We start from the raw sequence: 24068 nt of genomic DNA, 5'->3' as shown, positions 1-24068 counted from the left end.
CAAAGCTTCCTGCTGGTTTATCAGGTAGAGAACAACAAGAAAGATGTTATGAGCTTTAGCTCCAATAGAAAAAGCTACATCAACAATTTCTTCACAAACCCCATGCAGCAAAGAGCACACTTCTCTCTGTTGCAAACCAGAGAGACGGCAAGTGGGATATCCAGGCTCGTGGAAGCAGCCAAGCCAGTTTTTGGGATGTGGCACTGGGGTGAAGGGCAGAGCTTCCCCCAGGCCGGGCCCTGGACAGCCAGAGCTGATGTACAACACAGCGAGACGCCATCGGATTTTAACGTGTGTCCTGCTACCCCAGCTTATTAACACAACTAACTGCAAATCCTGCATTTGGCCTCTGAGCAGGGCTCCTAGTGACGTCCCTCTGAGCCCCAGTCAAGGTAGAAAATAGCTCTCGCAGAAATGAAAAGGTCCAAGAGCTGCTCTGCTGGCAGGGATGCTCGTTCTTTGAGGGGTGGACTCGGCCCTTCGCCGAGACAGCCAAGCCGGGGGTCGCTGCAGGAACGCGGCAGCTGCGGGGCCCGGCTGCGCCCCAGCCCAGGGATACGCTGTGCCCGGCGGCTCCTGCACGACGCCCAACGCAGCCACTCACTGGGCCACCTAGGGACAGGCCCTCCGAACGGGGACCGTAGCAGATGCTTTCTAAGAGCATTGGACGTGCCCTGTAGCGGGCGAAGGTGCAGCCGGCTGCAGACCTTGCCTCCAACGGCAGCCAGGAGTGGGTATTTAAGGGAAAAGTACAAGGAAGAGGACCAACGCGGGGCCTCTTCCTGGTTAGACCTGTCATCTCACCTTTTTTCTCCTCCCTTCTCTTTAGGAAAGCCAATACAAAGAGTTATTGATCTGGATAGTGGACACATGCAAAACAGATGGCACATGTCTTGCTGGAACAAGCTGCAGCATGTGACGGGCCAGCCCCACTCCAACATGCCAGAACAACGTCCCTCCAGTCGTCATCTTCTCTGGGAAGGTGTCAGGTGTGAGTTAAAGTGCCCACCCCACAGATCCAAGGAAATCAAAACCAAAACAGGTGAACAAAGCATGACTGGGGACACGCCAGCACCATGCAAGGGTCACAAAACCAAAGCTTGTACACCAGGACATCCAGGATTAAACTAAAGGGGGAAGGAGAGGGAGGGAGAAGCAGAGGCACTTTGTCGATCAGTTCACAGCAAAGGTCCAGGCCATTTCCCAAGCAGCATGACTCAGGGTGTCAGCAAGCTGAAGGACTGGCTCAGGCAGCCTTGTCGTGAGCAAACCGCCAGCAATGTGAGCTCGGGGCAAACGCTGCACACACCTTTGAGGAGAGGGACGCGACTGACGGCTCTGTCTGCAACACAGGCACAAGGTTTCTTCTTGGGCGTCCAGCGTTCTCCTGTACCTGGCACAGTGTCTGCCAAAGGAGCATCTTTGACTTCCACATCATCTTTTAACTCAGCAGGGAGTCTGGCTGATTCTAGCAGGGGTCCAGAATCTTCTCCGTCCCCAGGCTCTGGTTCTTTTTGGGAGATGATTTCAGAAGGCTCTGATGGGGTGACATCTGTGTCTTCTTCCCCACCCAATGGCTGTCTACTCTTCTCTTGGTCCTCTCCTGCTTTATGTGATTCAGTTTCAATAAGAAGTGCCTCTCTTGGGATGCCTCTGAAAACATCTTTGGACTTTTTTTCTCCAAACTCACATTCTTTAAGAGTTTCCTTGGCTGTTGCTGGACACAAACCCATTTCAGGTCCTGGTGAAACATGCTGACCCACCAGAGAAAGCAAATCCTGTTCAGAAGTTTCATCAACATCACGGTCCTCATCTCTCTCCCGTCGACTGGCATCTTCTTTTAATGGGGCTCTGGTGTACAAAGGAGATGGCCCCCCTGCTCCTGCCAGCCCCTCAGTGAACACATCAGGACCCAGCTCTGCTCCCAGCGCTGGATCCACACCAATGCCTTCCCTGTCTCCATGATCCCACAACTCATTGTTGTCCTCACCAGCTCGGGAGCCTTGGTACATATCCAGGGGTATTGGGATGGTGACCTCAATTCTGGTGGGAGCCGTTGCTGAAGCCTTCATTTCATGTGACAGAAGAGGCTGCTGAAGAACCCCAGCTACCCGCTTTGTGGGCTGGTTTTCTCTTTTTATTGCATCTCCCACATGCTCCTGAGGGCCAGGCTGTAGCTTTGGAGAGCTTGGCTCCCCTGGAATTAAAGATGCAGGGTACGAAGCATGGGCAAACAATTAGCACTGGCATGTCAAATAAGTAGTCAGACACTAAGGACTTCTGCTATCAAACTAAGGGAAAAAGCAAGTCCCACATTGCCCTGTTGAAAAGACAACTCACTTCTACAGTGGCTTTTGCCTTTAAGGAAACTCTGATCCCCATGGGAATCAGGCACAGTGGGAGACCAGACTCCTCCATGGACCTGGTCTCTCCAGCTACCACCATCTGCCACTCCTGCGCCATCAGCTGCTTCAGATACAGAGGTTTCCAGAAGCCAAGAACAGACCCATTTTCTGATCTAAGACCACCACTGGACCATCAGTTTGCTGGTCAGTGACCACCTCTTCTTGCCTCAAGAAAACAGGCCAGACACCTGTCCTTCACAAGCTTACAAAATCCCTTCAAGTCCTCTCCTCCATGCAGGAGATGTTCATGCAGACATGGCACCAATTATATCCTCCCGACGTTCAAACCATCTCTGCTTTGCTCTCCAGAACACGTCTGTTGCTAATGAGCTTGGAGAAGAGCCTAGATCAGAGTATTCAGTACTGAGATTTCAACTGTTGATTTGTTAGTTTAACAAACAAGATTAAAACGGGAAAAGAAGAAGTCAAGACTTACTCGGTCTTTTATCAACGTTCTTCCAATTTTAAACATAATGGTTAACTGAAACTACCGCACAAAGACCTCGGAAATTGTGGTTTAAGAGAAATCCTTAACTGGCACTTATTGGCAGGTAATATTTGAAATGCGGCATCAAGAAACACCTTTTATAACCACAAGCATTTGAAGGGTGTTTATGAGGCAGCCAACAGACCATCCTGGCTCATTTCTTCTGCAAATGAACTAAACATGAGCACTAACGACCACTGGTGCAGAGGTGTGGACAGTCGGTCCACCAGCTGTACTTCCACACTCCAGGACCTGTCGGTGGTTCTGAGGTGAACATGCAGCACAAGGTCAAGAGCTGGTAGAATCAGAATCAGAAGACACGTCTCCACCTGAGACTCCAAAGGCATTTTAACATGCTCCATCTTCACTGCAAAGACCATTTTTTCAAATCCCATAACACAAAAAATGAAGGTAGGTAGTAACAAGATATCCAAGACTCTGTGTATTGATAATCACATTTTCCTCTGAATCAAACAGAACCATTAAAAGGAAGCAGCGCATTACTACAAGCCCACTTTCAGATAAGTAACAATTTACAGAAGAACCTAGAAATGTCATATATAGGTTATATCAGAGCTCCAGCTAGCTGTATGTCCCCCTATCTGACAGCTGAAAGATCCCAGAAAGGTCTTATTAAAAATCTGGTGAGAAACAGCAGCTAGAACCAGAATGACCAGAGCAGACAGAAGAGAGAACTTCACCCCTCTCCTGCTAACAATCTTCATTTATTTTTTTGTAGTGGTACCACTATTTTTTTAAAATACAGAAGACTTATTAGTGCAAGAACCACTAGACAAGCAAGCAAAGGTCTTATTTTAATTGCAGGGAGCAGACTGTGCATAACTGTATTATCTGTGTGTGGAAAGCAAAAACTACCTGAATTCTACCCTGAGCTGAGAAAGTGAAGACCTGTTTACTTCTTTAAAAGACATGGATGTTTGTAGATGCACTAATACAGCCAAGAGGAGGAAAGACACTGCCCAAGCAGCTGAAGCAATGTATTATGTCTTTATTACATCTACTACACAGAAAACTACCTTACAAAATAGGGTTTAACTAAGATTTTAACCAGCACACCAAATCAGCGCTATGGTGTACTACTGCAAGCAAGACAGCGATATCAAAGTGAGTTTGAACCCGTGAGTCTGCCCCACTGAGCACAGAATTAAGCACTGGGTGCTCTGGGAAAATTCCGTCCTGAAGCTTTTGGTCAAGTCTGAACCGAGCAGAGCCGAGAGGCTTTCCAGACAGCCAGGAAGCCCCTGGGTAATTTCTTGGCTCATCTGAGCAGAGGCACAATTAGTGCTCTATAAACGCTCACTGCCCACCATGCCTGGCTTTGTCAGTCACATTCCCTAACACTGGGACGAGGAAAAAAAAACCTTAATGTTAAAGTTAGGGCATCAGTGAGTAGGCTCCAGACATGTTTTAGGTTAGAAAGAGACATAGTAACTAACAAAATAATTCAGGACCCAAAATGACTCTGTTCGATGCTGAGCAGTTCCTCCTGGCTAACTGCACCATCCTGGCTGTTTATCACTTTTTCTAGCCTGGAGGATGCCCTGTTTTGTAACTGGACAAACAAGCACCAGAGTTTCAGTCATCTGAGAGGCAAATTTGGTGTATGAAAAGCTGCAGCTCTCCGGAATGAGCATGTTGGAACATTCGAAGCATGTATGACCCTTCTCTGCCAGGAACAGGGAGAACTGCACAACTGCTCATACAGTGCAGAGCATTCGCATCACAGAAGAAAATTCCCAAGCCACCAGCAACCAGCACGTGTGGGCAGCAACGACTGCGCCCCTGAGACAGACAATTCACTAACCTTGAACAGCATCTCCTGCAGCGTGGTCCTCCAGGTTGGGAGTGGCTCCTACGCCTGCCTCTTCAGCTGGTCCCAGTCCAGAGAAAGAACGGGAAAAACATCATCAAAACAAGAATTAAGTTTAAGCATGTCTCTGGATAATTTATTTACCTCCCTGCTGATTCTGCCCATCAGCGCTGTATTACGAGCAGGGCAGTATCAGAAAGGAAATCAACCTGTGCCTATGATGGATCTAATGAGATTTATTCAGCTTGTGCTGCCCGAGACTGGAGGAGCATTCACCAGCTCACACATCCTGGGTGCTGGGTTAGTACACGCTCCTTCAGGCAGAGGTGCAGAAAACAGGCTGTTAAGGAGCAGGAAAACTTGTGGATTTATTTCCTCTCTTCTACTCACACCCAGCACTTACAGTGCCAGCAGCAATCGCATGAGCGCCTAACTCACTTGAAGCCTACTGCAATGAACTCTGCTGAGGCTATTTGACATCAGTAAATCCAAGTCTGTCTGATATAAATCTGACACTTCAGGAACACTGGTATGTTAGAGAAACACATTTTTCTTCACAGCAATGATGGTTTGTCTCTACCAGAACTTTTTCAATTGATTATATGACTACTTTCAAACCAGCTTAATCAATTATATTTGTACGCCACGGTTCTACAGTCAAACCAGAATTTTCTCAGTTTTCCCCATTTTTTCCCGAAGACTTGAGGACACACTGCTTCCTCCTGGCTCCCTGGTGCAGGCAGGACCAGACTGCGCATCCTTGTAGTCCACAAGCCGTCCTGCGCCTCAGCCCAGCGCTCCACCAGCAGCCTGGGGACTGGACGCAGGACAGTTTGCCCAAGGGAACGTGCTGTGGGCTTGTTTCAGTGTTCGGGAATTGGCAGAAGCCTATTTGCACCCACTACTGTTCTCAGGTCCTGCCTGAGGCTTCCAGGAAATGGCAGCAGCCATCGCACAGGGGACACACGCTCATTGTTCACATGCAGACCTGACGTGCCCAGGAGCTCCTGCCCTCCTGTATACACACAGCATGGCTGCGGCTCCCTCCCTGCTCCCTCTGCCTCAGACAAACCCCCGTCCCTCCCTGGAAAACCAGGCCCAAGCGCAGTGATTCCCAAGGAGCATTCAGGCTGAATTAGCCACTTCGCTTTCTCTGCATTATCCTTAAAATGCGCTGGCAGCCAAAGAACTGCTGCGGCGGCCTTGTCTGCACCTGCCGCTCCAAGGGCAGCGAGCGAGCTGGCGGCCAGGCAGGCAACGAGGCCCTGCGGTGACCGGTAACCGGCTCGCCAGCGACGCAGGGCTGCTGGCAGCGACCAGACACGACCGGGATCGGCAGGAAAGCGTTTAGCCTGGAGATAGGAGGAGAAGCCACCAGATAGAAATATTGTAAGATGTGGAGCTGAGAAAGAGAGAAGAAAAGGCCGCGAGTTTCCCCCAGGATGGGGAAGGCAAGAGGACAACTGCAAGCTGGGAATTATTTCTGCAGGCCGTGGAGAAGAAGCACGCATCAGAAGGAAAGCACACCTGCGAGAGGTTTTGTAGTGTTATGTTTAAGCACTAACCAGTCCAGCTCTCTGCTCTGTCTGCATCAAGAGATGAAACTGCATCTTGGGCTCCCTCACCTGTGGTTCCTTCTGGTATCTCCCCGTGCTGTTCGACACCACCCTGATCCTCATGGTCTCCTTCCTCCACTAAAGGTGCTGTGGCATCTGAAAAACAATGCAGCTTTCACACAGCCTTCGCGTGGCAAAACCCTGCGGAGGCCAGGACATGCCTGAAGAACGTTTTGCTCACAAAAGCACCCGACTCCGTCCCTTGAGCCAGTGCTGTGGAGGGACACAACTGAGCACAACACAGCAAAGCCAGTATGACAGGGACACCATGACGTGTCCCCTCTGCCGCACAAACCACGTATCTCCGGTGTACTTCTTATGCAGCTGAAGGCTTTAGCATAAACACCGAAAACACAGCCAATGGTGCCTGATCTACACGCACGGCAGTGCTGTCTGCACGGGGACACCGCCGGTCTGGAGCAGGACAGAGCTGCACGCACAGCAGTGCTGCCTGCACGGGGATACCGCCGGTCTGGAGCAGGACAGAGCTGCACGCACGGCAGTGCTGCCTGCACGGGGACACCGCCGGTCTGGAGCAGGACAGAGCTGCACGCACGGCAGTGCTGCCTGCACGGGGACACCGCCGGTCTGGAGCAGGACAGAGCTGCACGCACGGCAGTGCTGCCTGCACGGGGACACCGCCGGTCTGGAGCAGGACAGAGCTGCACGCACGGCAGTGCTGCCTGCACGGGGACACCGCCGGTCTGGAGCAGGACAGAGCTGCACGCACGGCAGTGCTGCCTGCACGGGGACACCGCCGGTCTGGAGCAGGACAGAGCTGCACGCACGGCAGTGCTGCCTGCACGGGGACACCGCCGGTCTGGAGCGGGACAGAGCTGCACGCACGGCAGTGCTGCCTGCACAGGGACACCGCCGGTCTGGAGCAGGACGGAACAGCTCCCACTGGATCCCTTCACAAACCATCCAAGTGCTGTGACTGCATCGCACTCTGGGCAGCTCTGAGACACCTGGCTCGATCCACCAAAGGGATGTCTATTTGTCGTGACAGTCCTGATACAACTGGAAAGAGGGACAACAACCTCTTCTGCACCAGCCAGGTTTTTCATACTGATTTATCGAGCTGCATTCACAGGAACAGAGCCGCTTCACAGACTGTCAGTCAGTCCACACCTCCAGTGGGACAGGGCTGGAACTGGTCAGGATCTATGTCCACTATTCTTCTAGATAAATTTTGCAAAGCAATGCCTTTACTTGAAGTCTCCAAGAGACAGATACTTGGGATTAAAGCAGCCAGAGGAACACAAAAAGTGCAGTTAATTAAAACAGTGAGCAAGCCTCTAGACCACTTCAGAATTAGATTCCTTCCACAAACACGGTATTCAGATAACACTATAGAGCAGCTCAGACATGCCTAATATGACCTTTACATCAGCACGAAGTTTTGTTTTATGTATAGACTCTGCCCATCTCATCATTCCAGCATGAATCATGCTGTGCTAATGAACATGTAAATACAGAGGGGGCAAAAAGAGAGCAATGAGTTACAGCTAACGCTGAAAGGGAACACAGCGACTAGGATGTGCTGTCGGTATCTTGGGGGAGCACGACGATGCAAAGTTCTGGCCGTGGGAGCACACAACATGGACTGCTCCCAGCTGCGCTGAGCCAACAGGAGCTTGCTGTCACTGTGTAAAAAGCCTTCGGGAAACAAACTGCAAGCAACTTCCTGAACTATAATAAACATTTCACCTTCTCTTGCCTTCTCACCCACTCTCCACCTTTAAAGCTCATTATCTTATTCTGCAGAGTGGGAAACATCGCCTGTGATGAGACTAACGAAGAACATTTGTCCAAGAGTGCAGACGCTCCTCCTGAGAAACCCCACCAGAACAAGGCACGGCAAGTCTTTCGCAAGGTTTACCACGACCCCATCCATCATGGGTTTCAAAGCAGTAAGTCAAAGAGCTCCCACCTTCCGTAGTTGGGGTGCTCTTAGCGTCAGATGTTTCAGAAACAGGCTCATCCGATCCATCATCGACTGGTATCTGAAGGGGATAGCCTGGAAAACATTCAAATACTTAGAACAACTCCGTGGCTATGAATTATCTCCTGAATTAACGAACTCTGATTGCCCAGATCCACAGCAGCAAGAAACTATAATTGGAGAGTATAAAACACCTGAACTAATAAGCAAGCAAGCGTGAAAATACCAACCAAAAAGCACCAGTGTCATCACCAAAAGGAACAAGCGGGAACCCATCAGCAAAAGAAAAGCCCAGTAAACTGGGCAGCTAGAGACAGCAAAGCATGGCACAAGGAGGAAAGGAGATCTTAGCAACGTAAGCAGAAAAGATGTACAATTTCTGAGTTGCTCTTGTCCTCTCTTCCACTTCTGGAGCCTTTAGCCTCCCTCCCTTAGCAGGCTGCTGAACACTTCCACGATGCATTAATTCTAATCACGGCAAACCAGCAAGTCTTTGTAAGGGGTTTGGCATAGCACATAACATGCTGTGCGAAGACTTGGTTGCAAAAGTCATCTTTTAGAAGAGCAGGGAAAGAGGCACAAGTCTCCTCTCTGCAAGGAGTCTGGGCAAATAAAATAATGAGAACTGGAGAAAACGACTTGGAAAAGAAGATTCAAACTAACGTAAGCAAAATCCCTGGGAACTTGTGATGTGCAAAGCTGAGGCTGAGAGGAGCTATCAGACTGAAATGCATTACAGAACCCAGGATGAATGGATGCTATGGATTCTCTCCAGGACAGAGACAATCCATTTATCTAGTGTAAGCTGTGTCCAAAGCACCTCAAGAAAAAAAAATTGAGATGATGTTGTCATGGAGCATAGCCCATGTGAGTCCCACCAGGTTTGCTGGTGTTACGTGGGTTTCCAAGCTCAATTGTGGAGCATGGTGGAATGAGAAAGGAAAGGCTTATTGAGAGATGCAGGTCTGAAATATGGGGCAAAATACTCTTGCATGGCCCACTTTCCCAAAGCTCTCTGTTCAGTTCTCTCCATCTCCCTGTGCAGGTGAAAAAAGCAGGCAGCAAGCAGCATCCCTGAGCTGTGTCTCCAAATAAAAGCAGTGCTGTATTTGTACAGCGAAGTAAGGAGTGAACACAGAAACACACATTTGCAAAGCTGCAGCAGTAAGATCTTCACTGGTCTGGATACTGGGGGTTGTTCTGCTCTTGCTGGGCAATGATCACAAACAGCAACATTTTCCTGTGACTATGAACATCAGAGCATCTTGTGGGCTACCCCCGTCCACTGGCTGCAGCCAGCTGATCCACGGTAACGTTCCAGACACACACACCATCTCCTGGACATCCCCAAGGAGCCCTCGCACCGCCACACTGGCCCCGCTCTCCCCATTTAGGTCATTCTCTCAGCAGTGGGCAAGGCAGGTCCTCGACACCATCTCCTGGAGGTGCTCACCTGATGGGATGTGCTTCTCCTGGCCGGCTGCGTGATCCTCCATCGTGGTGACGTCCTGACGCTGCTCCGCCATCTCTCACCAAAGCTACCTGAAGAGTGAAAACAAGCACCCATCAGGCAAAACCTGACATGAGATGCCTTCATCTGCAGCCCAGTTGGTGCACTCCCACCTACTGCTCCACAAGACAATTTTGGTTTGTCAGCCAGTTTCCAGGAGCATTGAACACCCTATTGCAAGCAATCAGCCAAAACCAGCCAGCCACCTTTCCAGCCACTGTAAGAAGATATCTACTGTGTTCCCGTCTGCTGATGAGCCCTGAAACCACACCACTGCATCCGGGGAAGGTCACAGCTCAAGGTACATGTTATCTCTTGGGTTTCACACCAGTGCTGAAATACTCTGCGGAGCATCTAACTCTAGTGCCTCCAGATTTTTTGTCCACAGTCATCAAACAGAGGAGGACAGCGGGAACGGAGAGTTAACATGCCAAACTGGGGTCTAAAAGGGCTGCCCCAGCCAGACACTGCTCGTCAGCAGAGCTGCTCCAAGCTCTCAGTGCAGGAGGTCGCAGCAAGTCAGAGGACAGAAAAAATTCACCTGTGGGCATGAACCAAAAGAAAAACACAGATTTTGCATGAAAGACATATAAAGGAACAAATGTTACCTGTCAACAAAGGGAAGGTCTAATTATTCTTGCACAAGCAAAAGCATGTGCCAGTCACTGCATCCATCAGCATAAGGATATAGGCAAGTTCTGCTCAGCTACAATATCAAAATTCCACAGTATTTAATATGTCCCAAGCAAAATTACCATCCTGGTGCTCAGAGGACATGGCATTTTGTCACAGGCGATCACCAGGAGCAGTGTGGTCAGTGCAAACAAACTTCTGCTGCACACTCCAAACCTCTTCCAGCACAGCTCAGTTCACTAAACATCTACAGATATTAACACCTTTGCTTCCCAGCTGCAGACCCTGAGGCAAACCCTCTCAAATCTGCTGTGCTAGATTTAAACGACGCTTACTGTTTCCTTATTCTGCCTCCTTTCCTCTCTTCCTCCCACCTGTGCTTTTGGAGAAGAGCAATTAGCGTCTTCCCCGGCCTCCCTGGAAACACACGGTCCTTTCTTGCCTCTGCACAGGAATTTCCCAGGACATCTGGCAGGCAGGATTCCCAGTCAGACCCTGCTGGTCTGCCAGCTCCATGGATGGCATCCGACACCGCCGAAGATCGTTCCCTCTGAAGAGATCCAGAATCCGTGCCCCCTGGCACGGAAGCACTGACCCGTGATTCAGCAAAGGCCGCTGGGTCTGCTGGCGGGTGCACGGGGACGCTGTCACCCCGCTCCCACTGACTGTCACGCTGCTCCTGCTGTCGCCCTGGTCGCAGCGCTGTCACCCCGCTCCCTGCTGACCAGCCAGTGCCGGGGCTTTGCAGCACCAAGGAACGGCCGGGGGTTTCAAAGGTGTCTGTCTGAGCTATTCAAGGAGTTTAACGCTGTGCTGCTCACAGCGGGGCAGAGACAGCCCCTGTCCCCACCGAGCTCCACGCGTGGCAGGATTCAGCCATTCAGCTAATAAATCGATACAATAAAAGAGAATTGAAACCTTATTAAACTGTATATTTTAGATTAGACTTTCTAAACAAAGATCGTCTGAAAAGTGCACATTTGAAAAACTACTTTGAATTTTGAAAAAAGTGCATAATGGTAATCCTATTTGTTTTTCACAGGGAGGAAGGGGAAATCTCTCTTTGGGAAAAATACAACATTAAGGGGAAAAGTGTTCTAAAAAACTGTAAAACCAGCCACACCTTGAAGCAATGGTTCAGTAATGGATAATTACACCAAGGATAGCTACACAGAGATAAACTTTGGCAGCACCCTCTGCATGACAGATAAAGCGCAAACCCTCCTAAGAATCTTATCCACTTCCAGCAGAACTATTCTTGCTAACCAGGGGGACACTATCTAAAAAGCAACAGCCCATCCCATAATTAACAGCTCCTCCAAACCTCACACTTTTCAAACCCACAGCCCACCGTTACGGAGAAGAGGCGTTGTGCCGTCCTTCTGAGCTGTGCAACAAGACACATGAGAAGGCAAGTAGGGGGCAAAGGCTTTATTGCCAGCAGCAGGAGAAACAGGCTGGTTTCCGACAGCAGTGGTGTGGGCTCAGCCCCCGGTGCCTCTGCCTTTTGCTCGCTATGTGCAGCTGAGCTAGGCCCCTAAACAGAACGGCAGTTTGTCTGTGAAAACTGGTCCAAACAAAACAACTGCTGCATCCTTCCTCCAACAGAACTGCAACAATGGCTGCAAATGCTATTCTATAAAGAGGAAAGGAGAACAGCAAAGGCCTATGCAAAGCAGGATTTTAAAAGATAATTAAATCAACAAATGAACTAAATACATGAGAATGTCCGGACTAAAACACATTTAAGCCTTGTCTATAGGGCATAAACCAGCCCTAGGTGTTGGAAACAAACTTCTGTAGAGCTGCATGTTTCTCCTAGCTGGTGACCCCTCTGGGCTGCAGAGCACGAGGCCACAAGGTGTCAAACGCTGTGTCCCGTCCGCAGCGACTCCTGCAGAGCCGGCAAAGGGCCAGACACAGCCCCGTGCAGACACGGCACAGGCACGGCATGGGCACAGACGCGGCACGGGCACAGACACGGCAGCGGCACGGACAGGGCACAGACGCGGCACGGACACAGACGCGGCACGGGCACGGACAGGGCACGGACACAGACACGGCACGGGCACGGACAGGGCACAGACGCGGCACGGACACAGACACGGCACGGGCACGGACAGGGCACAGACGCGGCACGGACACAGACACGGCACCGGCACGGACAGGGCACAGACGCGGCACGGACACAGACGCGGCACGGGCACGGGCAGGGCACGGACACAGACACGACACAGGCACGGCACGGGCACAGACGTGGCACCGGCACAGACACGGCACCGGCACGGACACGGCAGCGGCACGGACACGGGCACAGACGCGGACACAGCACAGCCCACGAGCTGCTGCCCAGGCTCTCCAGCAAACCACCACCAAAGCCTCCAAACTCTGCCAGGGGACACCGAGATCCGAAATTAAGTCGGGCAGCCTCAAGTCTTAATTACTTGGCAAAAGGTTTCTCCACAATGAAAGGTAAATAAAAGCAGGGCTGAAAACAACGTACCCTATTGAGAGTGGCCCAGCAGCAGAGGGAGAAGCAAGCAGATGCCAGGGACCACACAGCTGTGCTTCGGTGGCGTTCAGCCTTGCGTAATCTGTGCCACACGACATCATTAGCGCTGTCACAAAGGAGCACAAAAATGCATCCCCGCAACCCTCTGGTGACAGGAGATGAGCGCTCCATGGTGCCGTCCGCCCCACAACCCTGCACCCCGAGGATGGACGGACATGCCCCAACAGCCGCCGGCCTCAACGGACCTGGGATTGTTCGCTGTCACAGGAGAAGAGGTAGAGTCTCGATCTGCAGCAATTCAAACTGCACAGCTCCAGGGATCACGAGTCTGGGAACTAATGGCTCGATTTACACATGCGCAAATCCCAAAATAAACTAGGTGTTGCCAGATCTGTTTGCAGCTGGTTACCGGCCACACGTTGGCAAGAAAACAGAGGAAAGAGAATTTTCAGCGGAAGGTGAGTGCAATGCTTTGAGAAAAACCGGCTGGATTTGCACACTCTGGTACCCATCACTGAGTCCAGCTCAGCAGCTCCATCTTTCACACCAGCCACAAAATGCCCAAGGGATCACCCAGATGATTTCCAGACATGGGCAGAGTAAAGCCCTTGGCTGTTGTGTCTTGTGCTCAGCCACAGCGCTGTCTTACTCCTCCATTATTTAACCAGTGGGACAGTAAGCACCCACTCTTGTTACTTGAAAATGAAAATTCGACAAACATAAGCTATCTAAGCGGTACCTCTGAAAGGTGATCAAACACAAACAGGGTTTTAAATAAAGCATCATTCCACCTGAATTACTTAATTAAAATGAAGTGACAGCTCTGTGAAATAACATCAGCCTGAAAGGCTGTTCATAATTCATAAGCAACTTCCTTTTCATCTCCTTTGTGTACTTTTCCAAGTACTGTTTTTCCAAGAAGCTGACAGAGGAATACGGACAGTGATCTCATTAATCACAGGCACCGCCTAACATGCAGTGAGCCGAGAAATTACATGGACTTTCAAGTTATCTAGTCAAGAGGCTGAAAAATATCTTTCAGGTTCAAAGACAAATGACTCTTAGAACAACAGCAAGGAGTTGCAAAAGAAATTGTCTCAAAAATACGTCTTCAATTTTTTTCACATTCTTTCCATGTTATAATGTAAGTGACTTTCTGGGGGCCTGGAACTTTTGACACATTTTTCTGGCAGCAGGACACCTTCCATGCAAACGTGAGATGGGTTTGGGCTCACAGCAGAACAGCTTTGAGGTACGGGAGCCTCATCAGAGTACCAGCTTCATGCATACCAGGCAACAAACAGCTCCCACAACAGTGAATTATACACTACCACATCTAGAAAGGAGATGGGGGAAAGGTGAGGGTGGGAACAGGACAAAGAAGCCCCAAGGAATGAGATGCCACGATTCTGTACAAACAGCATCAATGGGGAACAGAAAAGCTGGGTTCAAAGACACAAGAGCTTGGGGAAGGTCAGTAAAAAGCCCTTACAAATCAAAGCTCTCCACACCAAGAGCTCTGCAAGTTCTAACTGCTGGGGTCACCAGCTGGCAAAGGTCTGCAGGGCACACTTGTGGCTAGAGAAAAGCCAAGGGATACTCCCATGCTGACAAGTTCCTCAGTGTTGCTGAGAATTAAACTAACAGAATTTGCCATCCCAAATCAGCTTAGGCGCAGTTCAGCAGCTGCCTCCAAGCAGGGTGGCAATTAGGAGACCAGATTATCCAGGCACACAACTCCAGCCACGGTCCAAGCTGCAAGAGATGGGAAATGGTTTTATCTGCACATCTCTGCCCAAATAAAAGGGCACCACAAATGTGGCCTCTTCCAGGAACAGGAATGTGCTGGGCATTGGTTGAAGGAACATACACAAGTTTTGCAATGTAGGAATATTAACACTAAATCTTGCATCAATTACTATTGACAGAAGAAGGTGGTTTATCAAAGACATATCCTTATTCCCGTCTTCCCTGCAAGGGGAACAGAGGTGGAAAGGCTTGTCCCAGAGCGGCTGGGGACAAAGCAGCCCGGAGGGCAGGCTGCAGGGACACCAACCAGCTGCACCGCGCTCCTCAGCCGGGCTGCAGGAGACACCAGAGGCTCCCGAGGGACACGGGGATGGGAGGGCAGCAAAGCTCCCCCTTCACCTCACCTGGAACATCAGCACCTCCACGGCAACCCGCAGCATGTACTGCCACTGTCCGTATCTTCCTTCCTTCATCTTTTACCCCTTCTTACCTTTCTCACATTTTGTCTGGCTCACCTGACCAAGTCAAAACCCACCTTTTGCAACACCACCACAGCAGCTCCCCGCCCACCCCAGCTTTCTCTGGGCGCTGACAGGAGGGCGTTTAGGGGCTGCCCAGGGAGGTGTCAGCACTCCGGATCACCCTTCTTATTCCACACTATGATGCGAAGATGAGGCCTTTGCTAAGTCCACTAACTTTAGCTAGATTAAAGCTCTGATCAGAGGGGCTTACACGGCAGCAAAAAAGGAAGCAACAGTAGTTGTAAAGCTTGCCCTGTCTGTTCAGCAGGCTTTTCCTGAATAGAAGGAAGAGAAGCCGCTTTAGCAGGGATTTACTAGACGACCTTTGGATTTCTTCCCAGACCCTGCTAGAGCATCTTGCAGTCAGTGCATTTCACAGAGCCATGAGATGGTCTACGGGTGGATAAACTCTTCCTCCCCAAAATGCTGCTTGCTTGGGAAGCCTTTAAGCAGTTGAACATGTAGAGCAGATCAAAGAGAAGGCAGGAGATCTTATTTACCAGCTAATTCTCTTTGACTCTTCCCATCCCAGGCTCAGCTCAACCCGCTGGAAATCAGAGCATCTTCCCTGCTGCTGCAGGATTTAAGGCAGGCTCACTGGCATTCAGGATTGTACCAGCCATTATTCACTTAACAGAAAATGGTGGAAGCCTAATATTTCCCCTGCGCTGCCTTTCAAAGGCTGTGCTGCATGCTGAGATGTGGCTGAACTGCTTTTTATGGCAAAGTCCCCGCTCTGTCTCACCGGCTGCTCCCCCCGCCTGGCCGCCGCCACCTAAAAGGACAGAGCAGGGAAAGAAGCACAAGACAACGTGTTCTTAGCACGTTACCTTCCAGCAACAGTAGAAAAGTGATGGTAGCGTGTGCCTGGATGGGGAGAGGGGAAAGAGGAAAGAAGAGTTCCTAAAAATGCTGCTGGAGTCTTCATTAATTAAGACAGCCGATGGCATGACAGCATTCTGCCACATCAAAAATCTCCTTTACCATGGCTGGCAAATCACACGAGGAGGAAGAAATTGCTTTCCTGAGAGATTGCATCACCCGAAAAACGACAGACAGACAGACATCCATCCCCACCGAGTGACAGCTGCCGCGCTCCTGCTGCTCACGTGGAACCGCCACAGAGGACGTTCCCGTGAGGAGCAGCGAGGAAGGTCCCATGCGCACAGCGGTGAAAGGGCCTGGCAGGGCTCATCTGGTCTGTGGACGCTTCCTATCTACCCCAAGCAGGACTATTAGTGTGGCCAGCAGTTTCTCAGGGTTACCACCATTTTCTTCGTCAATATGAGGTCAAGAACAAACTGACAGGACTTATTTCATGCTCTGGTGGGTCCTCTCCCCCCAGCTTTGCAGCACCAGCGCAGCCCACACCCACCCCCATCCAGCTGCACCGCCAGCCCCACCAGGTTTTGCCTCTGGTTTGAAAAAGACACCATCAAGACACCAGGTATGTGTATATTGCTTACTTTGATCTCAGCTGTTTCTCTTCCTTTGATTTCACAGCGCTGACAACATGTGCTGAACCCTGACAGAAGTTCTGTGAACATTCAATGCTGCCACAATAATGAAGATATTAAAGATTCTTCATGCCATAGCTCTAGCCTACAAATGTGAGTGATCCTCATCAGAGTGGATGGGACAGAACCAGCAAGTGCTGTGGACACTAACGTTGCAGGAGATTTTCTCAGGGCAAAGAAAACACTCAAGGTATCTTCTCAGATTGAGCTTTCATTTCTTAAGTTATTTTGAGCTGTTTCAACACATGGATAGAAATTAAAACGACGACAACAGCATCATCTGCTCCAGCTACTGCAACGCCACCATGGCTGGCATCGCTCTTGCAGCGACAGAAAGCCTGTCCTATGGAAGAAGCCAAGTTAGGGGAGTTTCTTAGGGAGCACTGTTTTACTTTTACAGGATCCAAGCCTGCAGAGCTCCTGGCTGCAAAGATTGCTGATGCAGAAGTGGTGTCCAGTGTGCTGGAGCAGAGGCTTCCGCTGCTGCCCCGAGGGACAGGAGAGAATGGACAGGGCACCCAGGGGGTCGAGGAGCAGCACCCAGTGCCCCAGAAGTGTCGAGACCCCGGGTGGGCGTCTGACACACGCACAGAACAGGCATCACCTGAAAACACACAGCTCAGCACAGTGACAAACCATCGCCGCTGTCTGCCCGCAGTGCTTATTCACCAAGACATTACTTTTAGCCACTTGATACCCAGACTGGGCACAAAATACCCTTTGGCTCCATAGTGTCTGGTTCCAGCATCCCACAGATGACTGGCAGCACTGGAATGCTGCAGGACGTCATATCAGGACAGTGTCTCTGTAAGTACAGGGGAAGGAAAGAGTCGTGTTTTTTACATACTGGTTTCTTACCCCAGAAAGAAACAAACATGTCACATCCCACGAGCTTTTGGGGCTTTTGCAGGACTTATCCTCACCCTAGAAGTCACTATGCAACCAGACAGGCCTCAGAGAAGGCGATTTCAGCTTCTGTCTCGCTTTTCTGCATTATTTTTGCTTTTCATTACTAAAAGACACTTCAGATGATGCCAAAAGTCAGATTGTGTTTCCTCAACGTCTTTTATTTTTAAGGCCAAAAGACACAAACAATAGGGCATTCATCAAGCATTTCTGCTACGCTTCCATCTCCCTTGTCATCTTATTGCATAACAGCAGAAAAAAAAAGCTGTTCCCTCTAAAACGTTCACAACAGTATTTATTAAAAACTAAAAGCAGCATGTTTTTACTAAATCTGTAGTAGTAAGAAGATAAATGCAGAAAAAAAAAAATCCCAATCTGGAGGTGCTCAAGAAAAAAACCACATCATCAGGAGAACACAGCTGGGACGAGAGCATTGTGCACCGGACAGGGCGGGGACTGGGACGTGCCCACCACGTCCGCACGCGATGGGGGACAGGGGGCACCCCAACAGCTTGACGTCTGCCCGTGCCACCAGGACCAGCCTGCCCACGGGCTGCCGTCACTCCCCGGGGTGCTGGTGCCTGGTTTTGCTCACAGTTTCATTTGCTGTGAACAGCACGTAGAGGTGCAGTGGGAGATGGTGGCGTCTCCCAAAACACACCACAAGTTAACAGAATATGAGAGCTAGAGCTCTTGCTTCTAAATCAATGAAAAACCAACAGAAGCTGCATTTATACCTTTATTTTTCATAACAAGGGAGCACAGTTTGAACCATGCTGAGGGACAAGACAACCATTTTCAAGTGAGCAAGGATGAACAGCAAATAAAAACCTTTACGCATAAAACGCCTTCCTGCTGAGCGCTTGGATGTCTCTCTCCAGGTGGTCTTTCCCCAGTTCGGGCCACTCGGGTTCACAATCAGGTAGGAATCGGTCTCGCCTTGATTCCAGTTTTATCAAGTCTATGAGCAGATTTGTAACAAAAGCAGATGCAGGCAGCATGAATAGTGACAAGCTACATGGGAAAGCCAGACCATAAATTCAGCCAAAGAGCTGTAAAACCATTATTTCCCCTCCCAGCCCAAAGCGTAAAGGAGGAGTAAGTTTAAAAATCGGAATCCATCTGCATTTCACCCTCCACAGGAATCAGCTGGAAGCCCAGCTGGTGCCCATCTTCCTTCCCACAGGGATGAAGAGTGGAAATGGTCTGAATTTAAGACTGCCCCAAGTCTCGGAATCCAGGCTCAATCTTCTGCAGTACATTTGTTAAAAATAAATGAGGTGCAATCAGTCTCCTCAGGGATTTTATCCCCTTTCAGCTCTAAATGCAGCTCTGCTGTCACACGTATGATATGTATAAAAGGACAGCCTGGTTCAGAGCCTTACTTCTTGCTTAAAATAATATTGCTCCTGGTCTCAGGTTACGAGGATCCATTCATGTTCGGTAAGGTCACAGTCTCTCTCTAAATCACTAATACAAAGGCTGGAATAAACAGGGCTGCCGGCATTTCAGCAGTGCTGCTCTTTATTGCTGTGCACGAGCAGAGACAGCATTTGAAGCGGCCCTGGCCACACCTAGAGCCACAGCGCTGCCACTGCTCACCCGGGGGGCAGCGAGCGGTTCGCTGCCCCTGGAGCCGCTGGATTCACTCACCCGCCACCGCAGCTCCCCAGGTCTCCTCTGCGCAAGCCCCAGAGTCCCTCCCTTTCTCACAGGACAGGTCCGATTACCTCATTTTAGTCCCATCCTTTCTGAATCTGCTCTCTCACTGATGGGCAGTGACAACAAGCAACACCACAGCTTGAGCAGCAGATCTTTAGCTGGACTTTCACTGCTTTCCTTCTCGTACCCAACAGCAGCATTTATTACTTCTGCTTGCATATGCCTGCCAGGCTCTCCATTATTGCACCAGAAGATGCTAAGGGAAAGGCATGCAGTTTTCTGTCCAATTTGGAGATGTCCGTTGTTAAAAGCCACTTCTACAAACCCCTCCAGGCAGCTCCAGAGCAGCGTTTGTCATGCTGATGAGGCAGCAGGTAAAACCACATATAAAGTAGTAACTTCAGAGGGCAGAATTTGCCTGCCCTTGAATTCAAAGTAAGTGGGAGCTGAAAAAGGCAATTCTGCGTTTGGAGTAAATCCCAGCTTTGGGGTCTCTAACACCTGATGTGTGACACCACAAGCTATGGGCAGAGAGCACATGAAGCTCCTGTAACACAACCCGGCTTCATCACTGGTCTCGCCTTAAACCACAAAGGTAATTCAGGCCCAGCAACTCCTACCCCATCACACCCCGATCTGCAGTGAGAGGGCAATAAAATACTCAGCACCTGCAAGGAGGTAGTCAGCACTTTGTACAAGGTGGGTCATCACTAGGAAAGGAACACAAGCCACGTTTACGTCTCTTTGGTTTCCTTTACTTCTGAGCTGGATGTGTTCAAGGAACATGGGAAAGACCTCTTTAGATTTTTTTGAGCCATCTACAAACAACTCGAGGAATTTCATTCTCCAGCAAGTGACTTGACACACTGATGAAACCCATCTGAAATTACATCAGATGCTTCCAGACAGACTCGCTGGGACAGGAGCTGCGGGAGCCACAGACTGAGCGAGGACAAGCGATGGAACGCCCGGCAACTCTGCAGCACTCAGCATTCAAACTGACACACCTTATTCAAAATATGAATACAAGTGGTTTCATCACCTCTCTTGTAAGGGCTGAAGTTCCACCATGAACGGCAGAGTTTAATACAGCCCTTCTTCCTATGGACTTGTACAACCTGTCCCTTAAGACCGCACCTTATCCTGCAATAACCCACCAGTTCGCCCTTCCCCTGCGCCTTCGAGCACCAACACAGCCGAGACACAGCCCTGAGCAGGACAGCCTGGGGACAAACCCACGCGTGTCCCCAGTCCCACCAACACCCCGGAGCAATTCAATTCGAGTTCTGAGGGCAGGCACAGAGGCAAAGACGGACAGACGGTGTTACCAGATCTGCTCTGGGAAGAGGAGTCAGGGCAGGTACGGTGGGGAGGCTGAAAAGATGGAAATAATTAGCCCAACTGCAGCGATAATCCTTTTAGCTTAACAGAAGGTATCCCCTGGTGCTCCCTTTCCTTGGATATCTAAAGACAAGACACTGAAAACAGGAACCACACTGCATGTAATGACTGCCTCTGCTAATCGGACTACTTGGAAGGGAAAGGGAAAAAAAAAAAATCAGTGGATTGATTTCTGAGGTGCATGAAGGGCTCGTTAGACTTGCAAAGAAAATCCACTCAAGCCTAAAGGCACAAATACTTCTCCTTCATACTCCAGTGTAAACTGCATATGCTTTCCACAGGCACTTTAAAAAACATCCTACATAGGGCAGATTTCAGTGCGAAACAAAACTCCAGCTCACAGATGGAGAAGATTCATCCTGCTGCAAGCAGAGATTCATTCAGTCTCTCATGGCAGAGCTGTGTCCACCTTAAAAACCACAGAGGGGTTACCTCCCCCAGAGACCACAACACCTTCATATGTCTCATGTTCATGTCAGATGGGACCTTTGCCACAAGTTCACCAGAAAGCTGCAGATCAGCAGCCAGCTGCTCCAGAGCAGAGCTGGACAAATGGTTCTTTTTTGGAGAGAAACAGACTCTGCGTTTTAAGACATCAAATTACCACAACCACACTTCACACTCTCACTCATTAAACCAGGCAGAGCTGATTTAGTTCAGGTTTCTCACGGGTCAACTTCTGGCCATCTTGCTGTTCAAGACAAAGACAGACCCACAGCACTGGACACCCACACACACACACTAACGACCTAATAACCTTTTAAACCAGAGCTCACCAGGTCTTTCATTTTAAGCTCTATGTGTTCAAGACTCAACTGTCCTAAGATCCTTTCATGCCGCAGTCAAGCTTTATGGAGGACAGAGACCCAAGCAACCAACCTCTGGGACAGGCATCATGTTTCCCCAGAGCACAGGAGCTTGGTCTCAAAAAAACAAACCCCATCTGTATCTTAATTCGAAAAATCTGAACACAAGCCTTCATCTCCAGGGGCATTTATCAGCATGAGGTTCCTGTGCCAACACTGGAGGATGGCACAGGGAAGCATGTCACGGCCATACACCTCCTTCCAAACACCATTATTCTATCTGAAGCAAGAATATGTGATACTTTGATCAGGCGTGAATTATCTGCCTAGAAAACCTTCATGCACTTCAGGTAAGTCAGCCAGCACCTTGTTTTTCTCCTTAGTTGCACATCTTGGGGTAAAAAACAAGCATTTTGCACATCAAGAGGGAACAAAGTGTAACTGGGTTAGCCTATTTCTCATTTCTAGAGAGGATGAGATTTTAATTTTCCTTCTCTCAAGAGCAGCCTGTAAATGCCAAACTGAGACCTGTTTTGATTGACCACCTTGAGAAAAAAAATGCAGAAAAATTGAACTGCCCAAGGAAAACCATTAGAGACTCCAAATCTGAGGTACTGGCAGCAAAGGCAAAACCCTTCATCGGATGTAAGAGGGCAGCCACTGCTCGACAGAACAAATTAATGATTCTCAGTTGTGAATTTTGTTCCACTCATTCAGCCACACGCGTTAGACATCTGCCCAGATCCACGCAGATAAACGCAGGGCAGCTCAGGAATATGCTGCATACAAATAGCTGAAGTGACAGCTTAGCTCATCTCAGCTGCTCGTTCCAGCACGCCTGTTTCTAAGCGAGCCCAGCCTCTCGCTGCAAATGAAGCTGCACCTCGCATGGTGGTACCACCAGCAAATGGAAGGAGAAACTCCCTTTAAAGTGATGGCAGCTGCCCTCTGTGAGCGAACAACAGGATTGCATTTCTAGGTGTTAAAGCATACAAACAACAACAAATCTTCCCTAACCAAATCCTCCCTTGTGCTAACATGGCAGAGAGGGCTCCATCCCTCACCTGAAGCTGTTTTTGCTCCTTACAGGTTTATTTGCTCCAAGGCAGGAGGGCAGGTGTGCCACACAGCGCGCCTGGAAAACTTCCCTTTACACGTCTGTGAAGTTAGACTTAAACCAAAGAAACCCACTGCAATTAAGGGAAAAAAGGCAAACCCCAGAAAGGGGGCAAGCCCCACGCCCCGCCTGGTGTGATTTTAGGACAAAAAAGAACAGGCAGCAGGCGAAGAGGAAAACGAAAGGGACAAGAGGGCAATTCAGCAGGAGACTGCGACAGCACAAGGTGCGAGGCACATCCAGGGGCCGCTGGGACCACCAGTCACACCCAGCAGCACCAGCCCAGCCCCACACTCAGGGGGCTCAGCACCAGCACCCCCAGCCCAGCCGGAAACACCCGTGGCACACGAACCCACCTTAAGCGACCACGCTGTTAACGTGAAATACCGAATCCTTGGCCGGGCAGCTGGGGATGCAACAAAGCAACTCCGGGGCACTGTGACCTCAATAGCAATTCCCACCCCCCGAAATTTTGGGCTTGGCGTGGACAGTTCTGTTTTCTGAAAGGCCCTTTCCTCGTGGTTTTCTACTATTGATTAATCTATCTGTTTTAATCACCGCTGCCGTCGTCCCCCTCCCCGAGGCGGCTGCAGAAGATGGCACCGCGCCGGGAAGGCGCTGCCCACCCTCCTGCCGCAGCCCCGCCGGCACAGCCCCCGGCCCCACCTGCCGCGAGGAACGGGGCAGAAAGACGGCGAAAAAGAGGGGAAGAAGGGAAAGAAAAAACAAAAATAACGACCGGCGCCCTCCTCCCGCCCGCCCCCCCGCCCGCCCCCGCAGCCGGGCAGCGCTGCCGCAGGGGCCGCCCCTCGCGCCGCTGCAGCGGCCCGGGCAAACCGGCCCCGGGTGACAGGACTCTCCGCGGCGATCTTGGGGGCTGAAAAGGTTGCGTTTGGGTTTGGTTGTGGTGGGGTTTTTTCTCCCCGCGTTTCACGCTTTCGGCGGGGGACAGCGGAACGCAACGGCGGCAGCCCGGGGAGCGGGGCCCGGCCGTGCAGCCCCCCCCGCAGCCCCGCAGCTGAGCCCCTACCTGCCGTGCAGCGGGTCCGCACCGGAGCCGGGCGGCGACTGACAGCGGCGCGGGCGGGGCGGCCCGGGGGCGGGGCGCGGGGCGCGCGCGAGCTCCGGAACCTTCGCCGAGCCGGGGGGCGCGCGGCGGCAGCGCGCATGCGCCACACAGCCCGCCCCCCCCGCCCCGCGGTCTCCCGGCCGAGGCGGGCGCATGCGCCCTGCGCAGCGCGGCGAGAGGGCGGGGCCGCCGCGGTCTTTTGTCTGCGGGAAGCGGGCGGGCGCGGCCCCGCCCGACAGGGGGCGCTCGCGGGCTGCCCCTCAGGCGCTGGTTCGAGCCCGGCGGGAGGGGGCGCGGCGGGTCCGGTGTCCTGCGCCCCCGCCCTGCCGGTGACAGCCCAGGTGATGGGAGACACCGCCTCCTCCAGCCCTGCCTCCCTTT

At 50.8% G+C, this 24068-nt stretch overlaps 1 protein-coding gene across 21 annotated transcripts in view; it reads right to left on the bottom strand.

Moving 5' to 3' along the window:
• Window positions 1–24068, bottom strand: part of MAPT (microtubule associated protein tau) — a 44856-nt gene that overhangs the window by 17929 nt on the left and 2859 nt on the right. For 9 of the 21 annotated variants that reach the window (XM_065651090.1, XM_065651098.1, XM_065651092.1 and 6 more), the window contains exons 1-6: window positions 23649–23804; window positions 9738–9826; window positions 8273–8359; window positions 6289–6435; window positions 4718–4783; window positions 1310–2197 (exon numbers count right to left, since the gene is read on the bottom strand). In XM_065651090.1, coding sequence (XP_065507162.1) covers window positions 1310–2197; window positions 4718–4783; window positions 6289–6435; window positions 8273–8359; window positions 9738–9810 — 1261 coding nt within the window. In that variant the 5' untranslated portion in view covers window positions 9811–9826; window positions 23649–23804. Of the gene's footprint in view, window positions 1–1309; window positions 2198–4717; window positions 4784–6288; window positions 6436–8272; window positions 8360–9737; window positions 9827–23648; window positions 23805–24068 lie in introns of those variants that run through there. The other 12 variants (XM_065651102.1, XM_065651106.1, XM_065651109.1 and 9 more) reach the window with 4 other exon arrangements.

Source organism: Caloenas nicobarica, chromosome 24 (genome assembly GCF_036013445.1).
Source record: "Caloenas nicobarica isolate bCalNic1 chromosome 24, bCalNic1.hap1, whole genome shotgun sequence".
NCBI classification, from domain to species: domain Eukaryota; kingdom Metazoa; phylum Chordata; class Aves; order Columbiformes; family Columbidae; genus Caloenas; species Caloenas nicobarica.
Note: the sequence above shows the minus strand (reverse complement) of the source record. Positions and strands in the feature narration are given on the sequence as shown.